This window comes from Camelus dromedarius, chromosome 10 (assembly GCF_036321535.1).
Source record: "Camelus dromedarius isolate mCamDro1 chromosome 10, mCamDro1.pat, whole genome shotgun sequence".
In the NCBI taxonomy this organism is placed as follows: Eukaryota; Metazoa; Chordata; class Mammalia; order Artiodactyla; family Camelidae; genus Camelus; species Camelus dromedarius.
In genome coordinates, this window is record NC_087445.1 from 51,166,847 (window position 1) to 51,182,839 (window position 15,993).

General features: G+C 37.5%; 2 protein-coding genes across 14 annotated transcripts in view; one reads left to right on the forward strand and one right to left on the reverse strand.

Moving 5' to 3' along the window:
* The window catches only part of INVS (inversin), a 122,004-nt gene extending 120,335 nt beyond the window's left edge, over positions 1-1,669 (forward strand). For 9 of the 11 annotated variants that reach the window (XM_031450097.2, XM_031450102.2, XM_031450105.2 and 6 more), the window contains one exon: positions 466-1,669. In XM_031450097.2, coding sequence (XP_031305957.1) covers positions 466-614 — 149 coding nt within the window. In that variant the 3' untranslated portion in view covers positions 615-1,669. The remainder of the gene's footprint in view (positions 1-465) is intronic. The other 2 variants (XR_004136298.2, XM_031450098.2) reach the window with 2 other exon arrangements.
* A 531-nt stretch (positions 1,670-2,200) lies between these two features.
* TEX10 (testis expressed 10) overlaps positions 2,201-15,993 on the reverse strand; it is a 43,490-nt gene continuing 29,697 nt past the window's right edge. For 2 of the 3 annotated variants that reach the window (XM_031450107.2, XM_031450106.2), the window contains exons 12-15: positions 7,887-7,967; positions 6,114-6,295; positions 3,830-4,040; positions 2,201-2,418 (exon numbers count right to left, since the gene is read on the reverse strand). In XM_031450107.2, coding sequence (XP_031305967.1) covers positions 2,305-2,418; positions 3,830-4,040; positions 6,114-6,295; positions 7,887-7,967 — 588 coding nt within the window. In that variant the 3' untranslated portion in view covers positions 2,201-2,304. The remainder of the gene's footprint in view (positions 2,419-3,829; positions 4,041-6,113; positions 6,296-7,886; positions 7,968-15,993) is intronic. The other variant, XR_010382765.1, reaches the window with a different exon arrangement.

Sequence of the window (15,993 nt, forward strand, 5' to 3'; positions counted from 1 at the left end):
GTTTGTAATAAAGTCATAAAAAGGCCTAAAATATCCACTTCAAGTCTAATATGCCTATCAGTCTACCACCTGAATAGTTTTCAAATGAACCTGTTTACTAGAATGGACTATAGCCAAGTACGTGGCATGTGGAAAATTACACATCTGTGTATGTTCGTGTTGTTAGGCACAGAGAAAAGCAGTATCATCCCCGTAATTCCAGGCAGACTGAAGACCTGTGTTCCAGTCCTGGCTTTTCAAACACCTGCCCCTCCCAGTCCAGGTTCTTTCCTTAGAGAGATGTCAAGTATCTTAGAGATGGAGAATGCAAGGCTGATAAATCATCCAGTCTCTACAATAAACTAGTCATCCCTTTAGCCTCATGGATAGTCCAACCCAAACCCTTTTTTCTCCCCATCAGGGAACTCTTCCCTTCAGCATTAAAATTAATAATCTGCATCTCTCTCTGGTATTTGTTTTTAACAGTGAGCAACTTGCAGTGTATACAACTCCTTGAGAACAGTGGAAGATCAAGGAATTTTTCTTATAACCTGCAATCAGCTAATCCATCAAAAACCAAAACAAAGCTTCGACTGCCTCTGGAGGAAGACTGTACCCGGAGGAGCACAAAATAGCTAGTGCAGATTTCAAGTTCTTGCTGATTATCTTTCACACATTGGGAGAACTTTAATATCCACACCCGAAGCTTTATCAGCCTGAAAATGTGGTAACAACAGGAAATGCCAGTGTTTCCTTCCTGCTCTCACACAGCACTGTTAAGTAAATGCCTAGCCTGCACTGAAAGGACCAAGGTAGACTACGCCCATGCAAAACTGCTTAGCTGGCTGCCTCCATGCTGGTCAGTACGGCTGGAGAGGGAATTCCTAATCAATAGTACAGTCTAAGTCAAACTCAGAATATGAGCACTAAAGGGGCTGCTGGGGTGGGATTTCTGCCCGCCAGCTGCTGCAAGCTTGGTTTGTTGGCTCCAGTGAAGAACTAATGAGATGGGGAGGAGGCTGTCCTACAGCAGCTGCCTGCATTTCACTACTTTTCTGGGACCTAATGCAAGGAACTTCATTGCAGATACCACATCCTGTTATTACAACAGTATCAGTTTTAATTTTTAGACCAGAATCATGACCCAGTGTCTTTTAGAAATTTTGTAAGACTGTTAACAGGTACACTCTGTTGACTGCTTACATTTACAGTCCCTGTGTCAGCCTCTGAAGGCCACAGGATGCTGCCACGTCCTCTGTGCATGGCGTTCCTACTGCCGAGCACCAGCAGCAGTATCAGCACCGTGGAATCCATCCGGCAGGTTCACAGAGCAGATCGTTCATCCAAAGGTGCCAGTTCGGGCCTTAACATTGCACTTGTATTTTCTGCCTGACCTGCAGAGGTGAGCAACCTTGTCAAAATGCCATTCCTTTGGCAGGGGAAACTACTAAATATGCATTCTAGGTCTCTAAGAACACCTGGTTTAAATAAAATGCAGTGATTGTGGGCTTTTTCACATATTTTAAGGGCAAAGCTACTAGGAATATAGACAGTAGGAAGAAACAGTGACATATTAGGCTCACAAATGTTTCTAGGACTGCTTCCATTTTAAGATTTTAAGCCACCCCTGTCCTGACAGTAAGAGGTAGGAAGCAGTAGTGTTAATTACCTGGATTTTTTTTTTTTTTTACAGTTGGCCAGTTAAATTACTTCATTATTATGAAAATGATCATAATAGAAATTAAAAACCGTTGTTATAATGGATCATTAGTAGAAACTAATTTTGTAAGCATTATCTAGATCAGACCAAGCATTGATTTAGGTGTAGGAAAATACAAAACTAAACTATAGCACTGTCTTGAAATCTTGCCACTGCACAGAGGGCTAGAAATCCTCTGCAAACAACAGAACTCCATACTGAGAAGCTGCATGTTGTGACGGATAAGGACAGCCACTCCCAAACAAAACCCCAAACTAGCCTGGAGCTGAGAACACAAAGAAAGGTTCGCCTGGAAGAGACTGCAAAGATTCAGCTAATTCCTTAGTAACAGAAGGTACCGTATTATCACTCTGTATTTTGTATATATCTTGCTATGAAATACACAATACCCTACCACTTGTAACCACTTATAGCCACATACCACATGCTAGTCCAGGAAGCCAGCCTGTGCATCAGAAGGAACTTTTCCTATTTCAGTGCAAAGGAAAGTTCATAAACAACTTCTTTAAAAGTTCAGCTTTAATGACAAACATTTAATTACATCAGTCTCTTTTCAAAATTAGATGTGAATAAACAATTTCAAACAGGAGGTGCATGGTGCCTTTTCAATACACTGTACTCAACGCACTGGGCCCCTGGGGATGCCCAGTGATGTACATGTTGAAGCAATAATGTAAGTCTGTGAGCCACTGCTCCTGCACACCTCCACTCTTCAGTGTCTGCAGAGAAACACAAGAGTAATGAGAGTTGTACCAAAACTGCTCCCTGACAGTTTTCACACCCAAACAAGATCTAAGTCCCTGCCAAAGTATCATCATGTATAAATTACCACAGAAAATCTCACTGAAAAAGGGAACCTATTAACTGGGCATTACCACAGGTAGTGAAAATTCCTAGTTACGTCCTCAAGTACAAGTGCTACTGGTTTCTTGTTGGGCTCTTCCCTCCTACTCTGGCTAGGGACTGATGAAATCTCACCATTTAACCACCCCGACATACTGGACTTCCTCCTCTTGGCATTCTAGCATCTCATGATCTTTGCACTAACATCAACTATTAAAATAATTTTACAGGGCCAACAGATAGTTTGTCATTCTCTTCCTTATAGAGATGGGCTGGTTCTCCAACCTCAGAATAATCCAAATCCTTTACTTTTCTTCCTTTCTACTATTTCTGAATTTTCTGCATCTTCTTCCATTACTAAGAAAATTCAGAACGCACACCTGTGTTATATACATGTATAAACTCTTTGAAGTATTATTACATAATAGCGATCAATAACTGACCCCCCCAAATACCTATACCAAAAACCTCTTTAACTCCCAAACCAAAAACACAAAAGGAACCCTAGACAAGAGCTGCCTGCCCCAGGTAAATACAGAACCAACCATTAGACAAAGATGAAGCCTGCAATTCCAACATCCTTCTCTTCAAGTGAACTAAATGACTAGGAATAGGCCTGTAGTTTATTCCTGCTAAATACCCTTTTTTTTAAATATAGTTTTTGTTGGGGGGGAAGGGGTAATTAGGTTTAATTAATTTATTTATTTTAATAGAGGTACTGGAGATTGAACCCAGGACCTTGTGCATGCTAAGCACGCTCTCTACTACTTGCGCTGTCCCCTCCCCCGAAATATCCTTAATGACAGCTAATATTTGTTGGGTACTTAATGTGATACAGATGCGGTATAAACTTTACTTGGATGATCTCATTTAATGGTCACCAAAACCCAATGTAGCTGCTATTATTCCCATTTTTACAGCTAGGAAAACAAGCTCAGAGGTAAAAAAGAAAAATCCCACCAACTATCATAATCAGTATAATCTGCATCACAATCCAGGCAGCAGTGACTCTGATGCCTGTACATTTTCCAACTAAGCCGCCTGCCATCTTAATTCATTTGAGTATTTGAAGGCTTTCATTACTGATTCTGGGATCAAAGACACCCCCCTGGTTATGTGACAGTCAGGGACTAGACAGCAGGGGAAGCCAGAAGGTATCACCACACTGGGCTTAATCCCAAGAGTCAGTCAACACACAGGAACCGTGGCCTCCCAGGAGCACCCGCCATGCCCATGAATCTAGTACGAACAGTACAAAGCCCTTGTTCCCCAAGCTTCTTTTCTTACTGTGATATTCTTGATGATCTGCTGCACCAAGATGGCATTGGTCAACATATGAGTCCTGAGGGGTGCATGCTGAAGCAGCAGGCGAAGCAGCTGGCCCACAACAGGCAGCTCCTCAGGCCCAGCTCTGTTCACCCGCAGGCTCTGCAGCATCAACCTTAGGACTCGTGGCAGGAGAGCCAGCATGGAGACACAGACCCCCCACAGCTTGTCCCTGCAACAGTAGAGACAGGAACGAGACAGTGAACCAACACGTATGGGAAAACCGCCCTATCAATACTTTCCAAAACTAAAAATATCCTTCTAATAAACATGGTGTTTTCTGGTAAAACCCCACAAAGCTAATAAAAACTGGGTCTTACCAGAGCTAAACAAGCAAATGCAGTGAAGAATTAGCTGCTCTCCTAGATTTTATGGGTTTCAGGAAGCCTAACAACCAGCATTTTCCCAGGCTTAACAGGACATTCTCGAAGTACTAGTGATCATATTTAACAGAGACTCTGGCTGCCAACACTTCCTTGTGACTAAGTAATGTCATCCTGACAGATGCGTAAGATTCTGGTAATATCAAACTTTCCAATACCCAGACAAAACACTTTTAAAACAGAATTTTAAACAGGCAAAGTGTATTAAATACACTGTATTCTGTTCAGTCCAGCCACACTGAATCAAAGCAGGATGTTCTTCTATCTGAGAAGATCTCTGAAACTTCTCACCAGTGTTTCACAAAGGAGCTCCTATATATTTCAAGTGGCAGGAAATGACAAATAGCAATATATGTATTTCATAAATGGGGATGCTTACTATAAAATTTTTAGAACCCTGACAAGTTCTTTGCTAAATAATTATGATGCCTTTTCTTGACCTATCAGACCTAAAGTTTGATGGGTAAGAAAAATACCATCATATGTATGCTTATGTGTAAATTTTACAAGGATTATTAATAGTGAAATCTACAAAGTTTTAAATACAGACACTTAGTGGAAAAAATCCAAATGTCTATTGACAGTAAAATGGGTAAGTTATAGTACATTCAAAATAAAAGAAACTACAGAATGGGGGTACTAGACCGCAGCCATTCGAGCTCAGAGCCTGTATCTGTACGTAAAATTTTACTGGAACATAGCCACACCCATTCATTCACATATTATCTAATGTTGCCTTCTCACTACCAGGGTAGTGCTGAGTAGTTCTGACAAGAGACTTTATGGTTTAAAAAACCTAAAATATTTACCACCTAACTCTACAGAAAGAAGTTTGCTGATTTCTGGTGTAGAGAAACAACTGAATGAAATATATTTTTGAATCAACATGTGTTAACTCTCACAGATGATGACAATAAATAAAAAAAATACATACAGTATGATTCACTTTATATCATATTCTTAAAATATGCAAAACAAAATGAAATTATTTATAAATGCATAAAAAAAGTTTAAATAGAAAGGCAAGAAGTGATCAACAGAAAAGTGGTCTCTGGGGGTAGAGAAGAGAAATGTATCTGTGCAGGGGAAATGGAGAGTGTGCATGCTGACGAGGTTCCATTTCTGAACCTGGAGGTCCAGCAAATGGATGTGGATGTTCAGTTAATACTTACTCTTTAAACTATTTAAATATCTTATACAATCATATGTATGATATATTTCTATGATATTTAAAAGTTCAGAAAAGACTAGAAAGGCAAATGTCAAAATGTGATAGAATGATTTTTATTTTCTTATATTTGCTCATCTGTTAGATTTTTAAAAACTCCTGCAATGAATTCTTAACAGCATTCCAATATGAACATGAATATGAGCATACTTTTTGAAAATTAAAGTGAAATCTTTCATACTGTACTAGAAGCTTTAGTCTAAAAATTATATAGGAGCAAAAGCACTAATTAAGAACACTAGCAACTTAGAACAATTTCCTTAAATCCAAGAATTTAAAATCCCACAATGGCTAGTTCTAATGAAGCCGAAAACAAAATACAAAAGGCTTGTACTAATAAGCCCATCCTTCTAAAACTAGAATTTTTCTTCTTGCCAGATCTATAGCAATTTTAATAAGGGAAACTTTCAAACTTTATAATGCCGTCTAACTTTTCAGATTTGTAGCTTAAAGGAAAAAGCAAAAATTAGGAATGCTCGCCACAACACAAAGGGGAGTCATAAAAGAACAAAGAAAAAGCTAGCTAGGTTTATACAAACTCTGTAAGAGAATTAGATTCTAGAAAAGCTCTCTTTTTTGGACTGATTGACTGACTGGGGGAGTCCAACAGGTAGGAAAAAATGAGAACTATTACCTTTTTCTTAGATGTTCTGCTTCTCCTTTTTCTAAAGTAAGTAGAAAATAAAAAAGACTGTAGCAACAGGAAGCCAGAAACGGCAGGAGAGACTCACTAAGTACACACGTATGATCCAGGAGCTTACACATAACACCCAAAACACAGCCAGCTGTGCTGTCTGGAATTACAGTCAGCCCAACCTAGGCAGAGAAAAATGAGATTAATGACCTCTTCACAACAGCCCCTCACCCCAGGATAAAACAAAACACCATTAACTGGAGTTAACTGTCACTTCTAGTGAAAACTAGTATATACATAATACATGCCATGCCAACTACCACACCTTAAGGTCCTGTTTTCCTTTGAGAATTTAATTGCTACAGTAAATGACTGAAAATATGCAAACTCAAGAAAACATACCGATTCAATCCACAATCTCCCCTTCATGACAGTCTTCTAAAATTTTCTAGATATTACAATTTCTATTGATGGCCAGAAATGCCATTATTTAAAAGGATTATTTCATGCATCCAAAGAAAATCTTGATACCATCACATTTACATGATCTTTAGATTATTCTGGAAAACTCTAACTGGTATCATCTCCATCTCAGGTAATTAAATGTACAAACCAGAGTTCATTTTACAATTATCCTTTCCCCTGCCCTTTGGTTTAGCCAGTCATTTAGACATGACTAAGGAAAACACCTGCCCTGGATTTCACTTGACTGCTTCACTCCCCCAAACTCATATAAGGGACATCAAGGTATGTTAACTCATCTGGACTCTACTGTATAATCTGTCATTAAGGTGGACTGTAACTTGTAACTGTGTACGCATGGTTTAAATCTCCTGCAAACTACTGCTGAGTAATCACAAAGTCTGCAGGCTCTGAGGTCTTAACCTTTCCATCAAGTTGTCTGAAAAAAAGTAGCCAAGACTGACTGGCATGTTGATCTTTTACTAGAATAGTGAATGTAGTCAAAGGAGGGCATAAATTTCTGGCGTAGAAGGGAGGAAAAAGTGTGGGTCTTTGGAGAGACAAGGTATAAGGATTGGAAGTTCGACAGCAGGGAGAAAAGAATACTGCGAATTCAAAGCAGCAGTCTTCCAACTCAAGGGAAGTAAAGAAAGGGGGATGTGGATGTGACTATAAAATTATCCAAACAAGTCAGAGTCCCTGGAAGATAAATTTCTGGAGCCCTCCCTTGCCATTATAATCCATTATTATACTAAAAAGCCAAAGGTCAAAGTGTAAATGTTGAAGGAAATGAAAAGCAAACTCCAGGTATACCTAATGTGAATTCAATACCAATGAAAAGAGACACCCACTGGCCAAAACTAAGTCGGTTTCATGGCTGAGCTCCCTGCTTCTAGTGAGCAGGCCTCCAGGCCGACAGGTGACATCCCTACTTTAGACCTCAAATCTTCTCAGTGGAAACTGGATCCAAGTCTGGATGTTGGATTCCCAATAGAGTGACACCAGGCGTGTGTTAATTTAAAGCATTTAAGTCAAAAGGACCTGAGGTATAATTTTAAGGTCTTTCATTGCAGATGCAGAAAGTAAGATCCCAGGAAAATAAAAGGTTTTCCCAAGGTCACAGAATTAATTAGTAATAGCCAGGAAGAACACTAAGATTTTTCAGTACTCACAGCATCACTCTATGAGAGGCCACGAAATTATTAAGCTTAGAATTCTGGACACTCACTGTCTCCTCAGGTAGGGCAAACTCAATCTTAACCAATGAATCTCTATGCCTTTTTGTGTAACAAAAAATTTATGTATATTTACCAAATGCTTACTGATGGCACTTTGCAGGATGTCAAAGCTCTGACTTCGGGCAGGGATAACCAATAAATTGTGACAAACTGTCTGTCAGAAAAGAAGAAAACCAGTATCAAATCAGAACATTTTTAGGTCAGAAACAAGTTCAATAGATTTTTTTTAAACCTGCCTACTCTGCATATTAAGAGGAAACTTAACAAAAAGTGACTTTAAAGATGCAAATGTTAAAGGTCAAACAATCAAGCCTCATATATTTAGGCTTATTTTCCAAATAATTCATTCATTAAACATTTACTGAACACTGAGCTAGTCCTATTAGGTGCTACACACAGGAATGAAAGGATGAGAAACTCTTCTGTCTCACAGCCCTCAAGTAGCTTACCAGCTACCAAGGTACAGACTACATTTCTATTAAGTAGGTGCTACAACAGGAAGATCTGAGCGATGTGAACAGAGGGCTGACAAAGCCCTTTCTTGGTGGAAAAACAGCATAGGAAAAAAAATTACAATCCAGAAAATACCAATACCCTGTTCAAAGTAATTATAATGCTGCCTCCTTTCCCCAAAGGTAAAAGAAAACAGTCCACAGGAAAACAAGAAAAATACGAGGGAGGTGGGGATTAAATCTCTACTATTTTAATTTTCTAAGTTCTCAAGAAAATAAGAGGAAAGGACAGCATTGAGTCCTTCAAAGAATCACAACACAACTCTAGAAGCTAACGGAATGCAGGACCAAAAATGAAATGGGTAGAAAAACTGCAGAGAGACAAAGACAAGACTGGTAGAAAGAAGAATGTCACTCTAGGAAGAGAATGAACAGTCAAGATAAATTCAAGAGAACTGTCAATCCTCAAAAATCAACAGCTCTATGCTTTGACCTCAAAGTCAGAATGACTCCTTGATCCATGGACTGCAGGAAGGATGCTGTGTTAGCAGGCATGAAAACAACATTAATCTTGTACATCTCCACCAGAGTTCTAGGGTGACCAGGTGCATTATCAATGAGCAGTGATACTGTGAAAGGAATCTTTTTTTCTGCACAGTAGGTATCAACAGTGAGCTTAAATAATCAGTAAACCATGTTGTAAACTGATGCATTTTCATCAAGGCTTTGCTTCATTTATGGAGCACAGGTATGATTAGCATAATTCTTTAAGAGCCCTAGGATTTGCAGAATGGCAAATGAGTACTAGCTTCATCCTAAAAGTCACCAGCTGCACTGGCCCCTAACAAGTCAGCCTGTCCTCTGAAGGTTTAAAACCAGGCACTGACTTCTTTCTAGCCATGAAAAGTCCTAGATGGCATCTTCTTCCAAAATAAAGCTGTTTTGTTTACACTGAAAATCTGTTGTTGAGGAGTACAGCCACTTTCAAAAATTATCTTAGCTAGATCTTTCAGATAATTTGCTGCAACTTCTCTATCAGCACTTGGCGCTTCATCTTGAACTTTCATGTTATGGATGTAACTTCTTTCCTTAAACATCATGAACCTAGCATCTACTAGCTTCAAACTTTGCTTCTGTAGCTCCCTCACCTCTTTCAGCCTTCACAGAATTGAAGAGAGTTGGGGCTTTGCTCTGGATTTGGCTTTGGCTTTGGCTTTGGCCTGAAGGAATGTGGTGGCTAGTTTGATCTTCTACCCAGACCAAACTTTCTCCACATCAGCAATAAGGCTGTTCTACTTATCACTTGTGTGTTCACTGGAGTAGCACTTTTTTTCTATAAGAACTTTTCTTTTGCACCTTTAGCTTGGCTAAGTGGCCCAAGAGCTTCCAGCCTATCCCAGCTTTCAACATGCCTTCCTTACTAAGCTTAATCATTCTTAGCTTCTGATTTTAAGTAAGAGATGTGTACTCTTCCTTTCACTTGAACACATGTAGAGGCCATTGGAGGGTTACTGACTGGCCTAATTTCAACATTGTTGTGTCTCAGAGAATAGGGAGGCCTGAGGAGAGGGAGATATAGAGGGAACAGCTGGCTGGTGGAGCAGTCAGAACACATACAATATTTATTAAGTTCACAGTCTTACATGGGTGCGGTTGGTGATGCCCCCAACCAGCAATTACAATAGTAATATCAAAGATCTCTGATCACCATAAGAAATACAGTAACGATGAAAAAGTATGAAATATTACAAGAAGTAACACAGAGACACAAAGTGTACAAATGCTATTGGAAAAATGAGTGCTGACAAACTTCCTCAAAGCAGGGTTGCCACAAACATTCTATTTGTAAAAAAAAAAAACAAACAAAAAACAAAACCCACAGTATCTTCAAAGTACAATAAAGTGAAGCACAATAAAACAAGGTATGCCTGCATGCTAAAGTATGGGCTATGGGTATTACATCAAATAGTCTAAGAAAACAGAAGTTCTTTGTACTGCAGTTGTAATTTTTCTCTAAGTTTGAGGGGTTTGCTTCTCTTCTGGGGCTCCTTCCTACCCCACTATTCCTCTATGTAGGTGGTGGGTGGGGGGAACAAACTCATTTCACCCAAGCTGCCTCTAAAGCCCACCCAAGGGTTCCCTAGGATTGGAAGCATGTTTGTGTTCAGAGTCCTTTTGTGCCCCACTTGCTTTTTCCTATTATCCCAACTGCTTAATTACCACGGCTTTATAATGGATGTCTGGTAGTATAAGCCCTCCGGCCATTTTACTCAACAAGGTCCTGCTATTTTTGTTCCTCAGCATTTCAATGTTAATTTTAGAATCACCTTTTCAATTTCCACAAAAACATCAGCTCTGACTTTGGATTACACTGAATCTATACTACAGAATCTATACTATATATTAATTTACCTATTATTTTTTACAATATAGGAGTCTCCCTATCCATGAACATTATATATCCCTGCATGTATTTAGGTCATCTTTAATATCTCTCAGTAACATTTTATAGTTTTCAGTGTCTTCAGAGGTCCTCAGCAATTCTCTGGAGAAATTTAATCTTTATTCACGGTCTCTGCCTATATGTCCCTATTACTAAGGTATAGCCGTCAAGAATCTGCAATGCGAGCCTGTGCGCGCACTAAAGACCCAACCCACTTTCAGGCCAGGGACTGGAGCTAATCATTATTTCCTTAGGACTATGAGTCACAGAGGTTATTGGCTTAGCTTTTAAGCCTCTCTGCTTTTGTAGTTTAAGAACTTGGGAAATGTGGAGGAGATCAGACCCCTCAGAGGCCCCCTGAGTCTCCTATTTTCTCAATTCAGCCCAGAAAGATGGTCAAAAGGTTGACAGGATTCCCTGTTCTCCAATAAAGAACAAAGTCAAATTCTTATCTTCTTGCCTGACAGCCAGCTCCAGGCTCCTGAGGTAAGTTGATGAATAAAAAGCTGTACTTGCACTAGTGAAATTCCACGTGGCCAAAGCAGTAGCAGAGCTGTGTGCAAAGCTCAAACAGGGCAGAGATGTCTGATTTCTAACCAGTCAGAATGGAGTGTTTTCATAGAACACCGCGGTCATTCCGCTGATACTCAGAAAGAGAACATAACAGTAGGGCTAAATTAGCACTAGGGCAGGAGTTAGCAAACCTTTTCTGTAAAATAGGACCAAATAAGTAAATATTTTAGGCTTTGCAGGACTCATACAGATTCTGCCACATATTCTTGGTTTTCAGTTTTTTTTTCTGTTTTAACAACTGATTTAAAAAAAAAAAAGTAAACACCACTCTCAGCTTAAGGGTGGTACAAAAACAGGGCCAACCCAGATCTGGCCTACAGACTATAGTTTACTGATCCTCACCTTAGTAAAGGCTACGTACTCTAATAAACCACTGCAACAAAACTTAAAGACAAGACTAAGGGATAAAGCTGATAAGTAACTTGTCTGCCTGTCAGAACACAGCAAAATACTCTTTAAAAGAAGGAAGCAAAATCTACCATATAAAATTTCTACTGTCCAATATCCACTCACAATCTACTACATGTTAAGAAACATGAAAATGTGCCACATAAACAGGAAAAAAAACCAACATAAATGACAGATATGATAGAATTAGCAGACAAGAACTTTAAACAACTATTATAAAATGAATATAAGAGAAACAGAAGATGAACCAAAAAAACTCTTGAGATAAAAAAACACATTATCTAAAACTTAAAATTCATTGGTTGGTCTTTATTCACAGATCATATGGTCATCTTTGTAGAAAACATGAAACAATCAATAGAAAAAAAAAATCCTGGAACAATTACAGCAAGGTTGCAGAATACAACATTAATATCTAAAAGTCAATTGCTTTCCTAAATACCAGCAATGAACACATGGAATTTGAAATTAAAAACATAATAACATTTACATTAGCACCCTCCAAAAAATGAATCTAATAATCTAATATCTAATAAAATATACTTAAGATCTATATGAAGAAAACTACAAAACTGATGAACAAAATCAAAGAACTAAACAAATGGAGGACATTCCAGGTTCATGGATAGGAAGATTCAATATTGTCAAGATGTCAGTTCTTCCCAACTTGATCTATAGACTGAATACAAATCCAACCAAAATACCTGCAAGTCATTTTGTGGATATACACATACGGATTCTAAAGTCAATACAGAGAGGCAAAAGACCCTAGACAACTATACTGACTAGCCAACATATACTGAAGAAGAACAATTCAAAGGACTGACACTGATTTCAAAAATTACTATAAAGCTATAGTAATCAAGACAGTGTGGTATCGGCAAAAGAATAGACAAATAAATAAATGGAACAGAACAGAGCCCAGAAATAGAACCACAAAGTCAACTGATCTTTTGACAAGGGAGCAAAGATTGTCTTTTCAACAATGATGCTGCAACAACTGGACATCCATATGAAAAAAAAAAATGAATCTAGACAGAGACCTTCACCGCTTCACAAAAATTAACTCAAAATGGATCACAACAGATCTAAACATAAAATGTAAAACTATAAAATTCTAAGAAGGTAACAGGAGGAAAAATGTAGATGACCCTGAGTATGGTGATGAGTTTTTAGATACAAAACTAAAATGCATGAACAAAATAACTGATAAACTGGATGTCACTGAAGTTAAAAAAAAAAACTTCTGTTCTACAAAAGATAATGTCAAGAGTACAAAAATAAAAGCCACAGACTAGGAGAAAACCTCTGCAAAAGACACATCTGATAAGGAACTGTTATCCAAAATACTCAAAGAATTCTTAAAACTCAACAATAAGAAAACAGCCTAATTTAAAAATGGGCCAAAGACCATAACAGACACCTTACCAAAGAAGACACAAGGTAAATCAGCATATGGACAGATGTTCCACGTTATATGTTATCAGGGAAATGCAAATTAAAATAATAATGAGATACTACTACACATCTATTAGAATGACCAAAATCTGGAACACTGACAATACCAAATGCTGACAAGGATATGGAGCAACAGAAACTCTCATTGCTGGTGGAAATGCAAAATGGTATAGCCACTGTGGAACATTATTTTGGTTGTTCCTTACAATATTAAACATACTCTTACCATATGATGCAGCAACTGCTCTCCTTAGTATTTACCCAAAGGAGCTGAAAACTTATGTACAGACAGAAACCTACACACAGATGTTTATAGCAGCTCTGTTCAAAACTGCCAAAATTTGAAAGTAACCAAGATATCCTTCAGAAGGTAGATGGATAAATAAACTGCGGTACATTCAGACAATGGAATATTATTCAGTGCTAAGAAGAAATGAGCTATGAAGCCATGAAACAAACGTGGAGGAACCTTACATAAATATCACTAAATGAAAGAAACTAATCTGAAAAGGCTATATACCGCATGGTTCCAAATATATGACATTCTGCAAAAACCAATACTATGGAGATAGCAATTAGATCAGTGGTTGCCAAAGGGTTGGGGCAGGGGAGGGAGATGAACAGGCTTTTAGGGCAATGAAAATACTCTCTATGAGTCCATAGTGATAGATACATGTCATCATACATTTGTCCAAACCCACAGAATGGGGTTCACCAAGAGTGAACCATAAACTATGGACTTGGGTGATTATATCAACACAGATCCATTATTTTAACAAATGGAGAAGGCTATGCCATGTGTCGGGGGGAGGGAGTATATAAGAAATATCTGTTCCTTCCCTTCAATTTTTTTTATGAAACTAAAACTTCTCTTTAAAAAGTCTTAAAAAAAATCAGTGGTTAGATTTAAGAGTAGATTAGATACTGCAGAAAAAAATCAGTGAACTTGAAGACAGCATACTTTCTGAAATAGACCATAAAAGGTAAAAAAAAAAAAGTCTCAAATGCTTGCAGAACCATATCAAGTGGTCAAATATAATGGCTGACATTTTCCCCAACACAATAAACTATAAACCTAACAAACATCAGCAAACACCAAATTAAGAAAAACATGAACAAAATAATATGAAGGTATTAAAATAATCAAACTGCTGGAAAATGTGATAAAAGGAATAATCTTTAGTTTGTAGGGGAAAATAGGCATGTAGAGGGGAAAATACACATTACATACAGAAAAACAAAAATAAGAATGACCTCACATGTCATTACACACTGTATTATGGCATGAAGTGGTACAGCATAGAAGGCAGGCTACATTAACTTAAAGAACACACACTTAAAAACAAAACAAAGAGGCATAGCCAACATGCCAAAAGTGGGGACAAAATGGAATGCTAAAAATACTGAAGCTACCAATTATGATATCTAATTACAATGTAATGCTACACAGCAACAAAGAATGAACTACTGCTTATACATTAACAGATATCTCAGTACACTAAGTGAATAAAAAGCAAATTACTGAAAAATACAATTTCACTTTTAAGAAGTTCAATAACATGTAAAACTAAGTAGGAGGTTGAAGTTATTTGCTAACATGGCAAAACTATAAAGGAGCAAGAATATGATAAAACTTAAGATAGTGTTACTCTAAAGGGGCAGGGGAAAGGTACATAATGCTTTCAAAAAAATTGTTTTATTTTTTTAACTGGATTAATGTTTTATTATTACTCTTCAGAACTTAACCAAGTTAAAAAATATGCTTTTACTCCCATACAAAATTTTATAAATGACAACATTAACCTTAAAATCTTTCATTGGCTCTGGAATAGAAATCTCCATTTGAGAATGGTACTGCTGTCCAGAGATTCCTTTTCCCTTTATGATCTTTCCCTGTTAACTACTGTTTACATAATTAATAGCAAGGTCATATAATTCTTCCTTCCGCGCTCAGAAGAAATGATCACAAAGATACTACGTGAAAACTGCAAGGTCCAAATCAGTTTATAGAGTATTTTATTTCTGTAAAAGGGGAAAAACAAACACATACATACAAGTAATCACTTGTGAAGACACAGAAGTTATCTAAAAGAATACATTTAGAAACTAAGAAGGGAAAAATGGGGGCTGGGAGATAGGGAATGGAAGAATACTTTTTACTATTATCCTTCTGTTCTTCTAAAATTGTACTTTGTGAATAATACATACTCAAAAAAAAAGTTCTGATTAAAAAAAAATCACCTCAGCCTAGGTAGATAAAACTACAACAAAATAACTAAGCAATCCCACTCTAGTAACTTTTTCAAATAAAATAATTAAAAGATAAATTTTTACACTAAGGATGTCAAAAACTATGTATATTTCAAATAATTTCAAATGAAAAGGCCAACTTAAATATAGCAAATTTTATCCAAAATAAAATTGGAATCTTCACTTAAGAACTTCAAAAATTAAAAGTGAAACTTTCAGATTTTAACAATCTAAGTCTTAACATTTCAAAGACAGCAACCTTGAAGTATAATAAATGTTCTTGCAAAATGTTCACTCAGAAATATAGCTGATCACATTTTCATGACAATTGTGCCTTGGCTTTACACAGATGACATGCTTATGAAAAATTAGAGAAAGGTTATTGGAGCTGTCCAAGTTACCAAACTAGACACTGACAAACCTATGCCTTGAATCTGGGGCCCACTAATCCTCACACAATGTTTTTTCCAATACATCATGGTAGTTTAAATACATTAGAAACAGTCTGTCCTACAAAACAACTACTTCACTACTTTTGGCAAACCCAAACTCCCAAATCTAGTATTCAAGGCTTTAATCTCATTCTACCTTTCTTA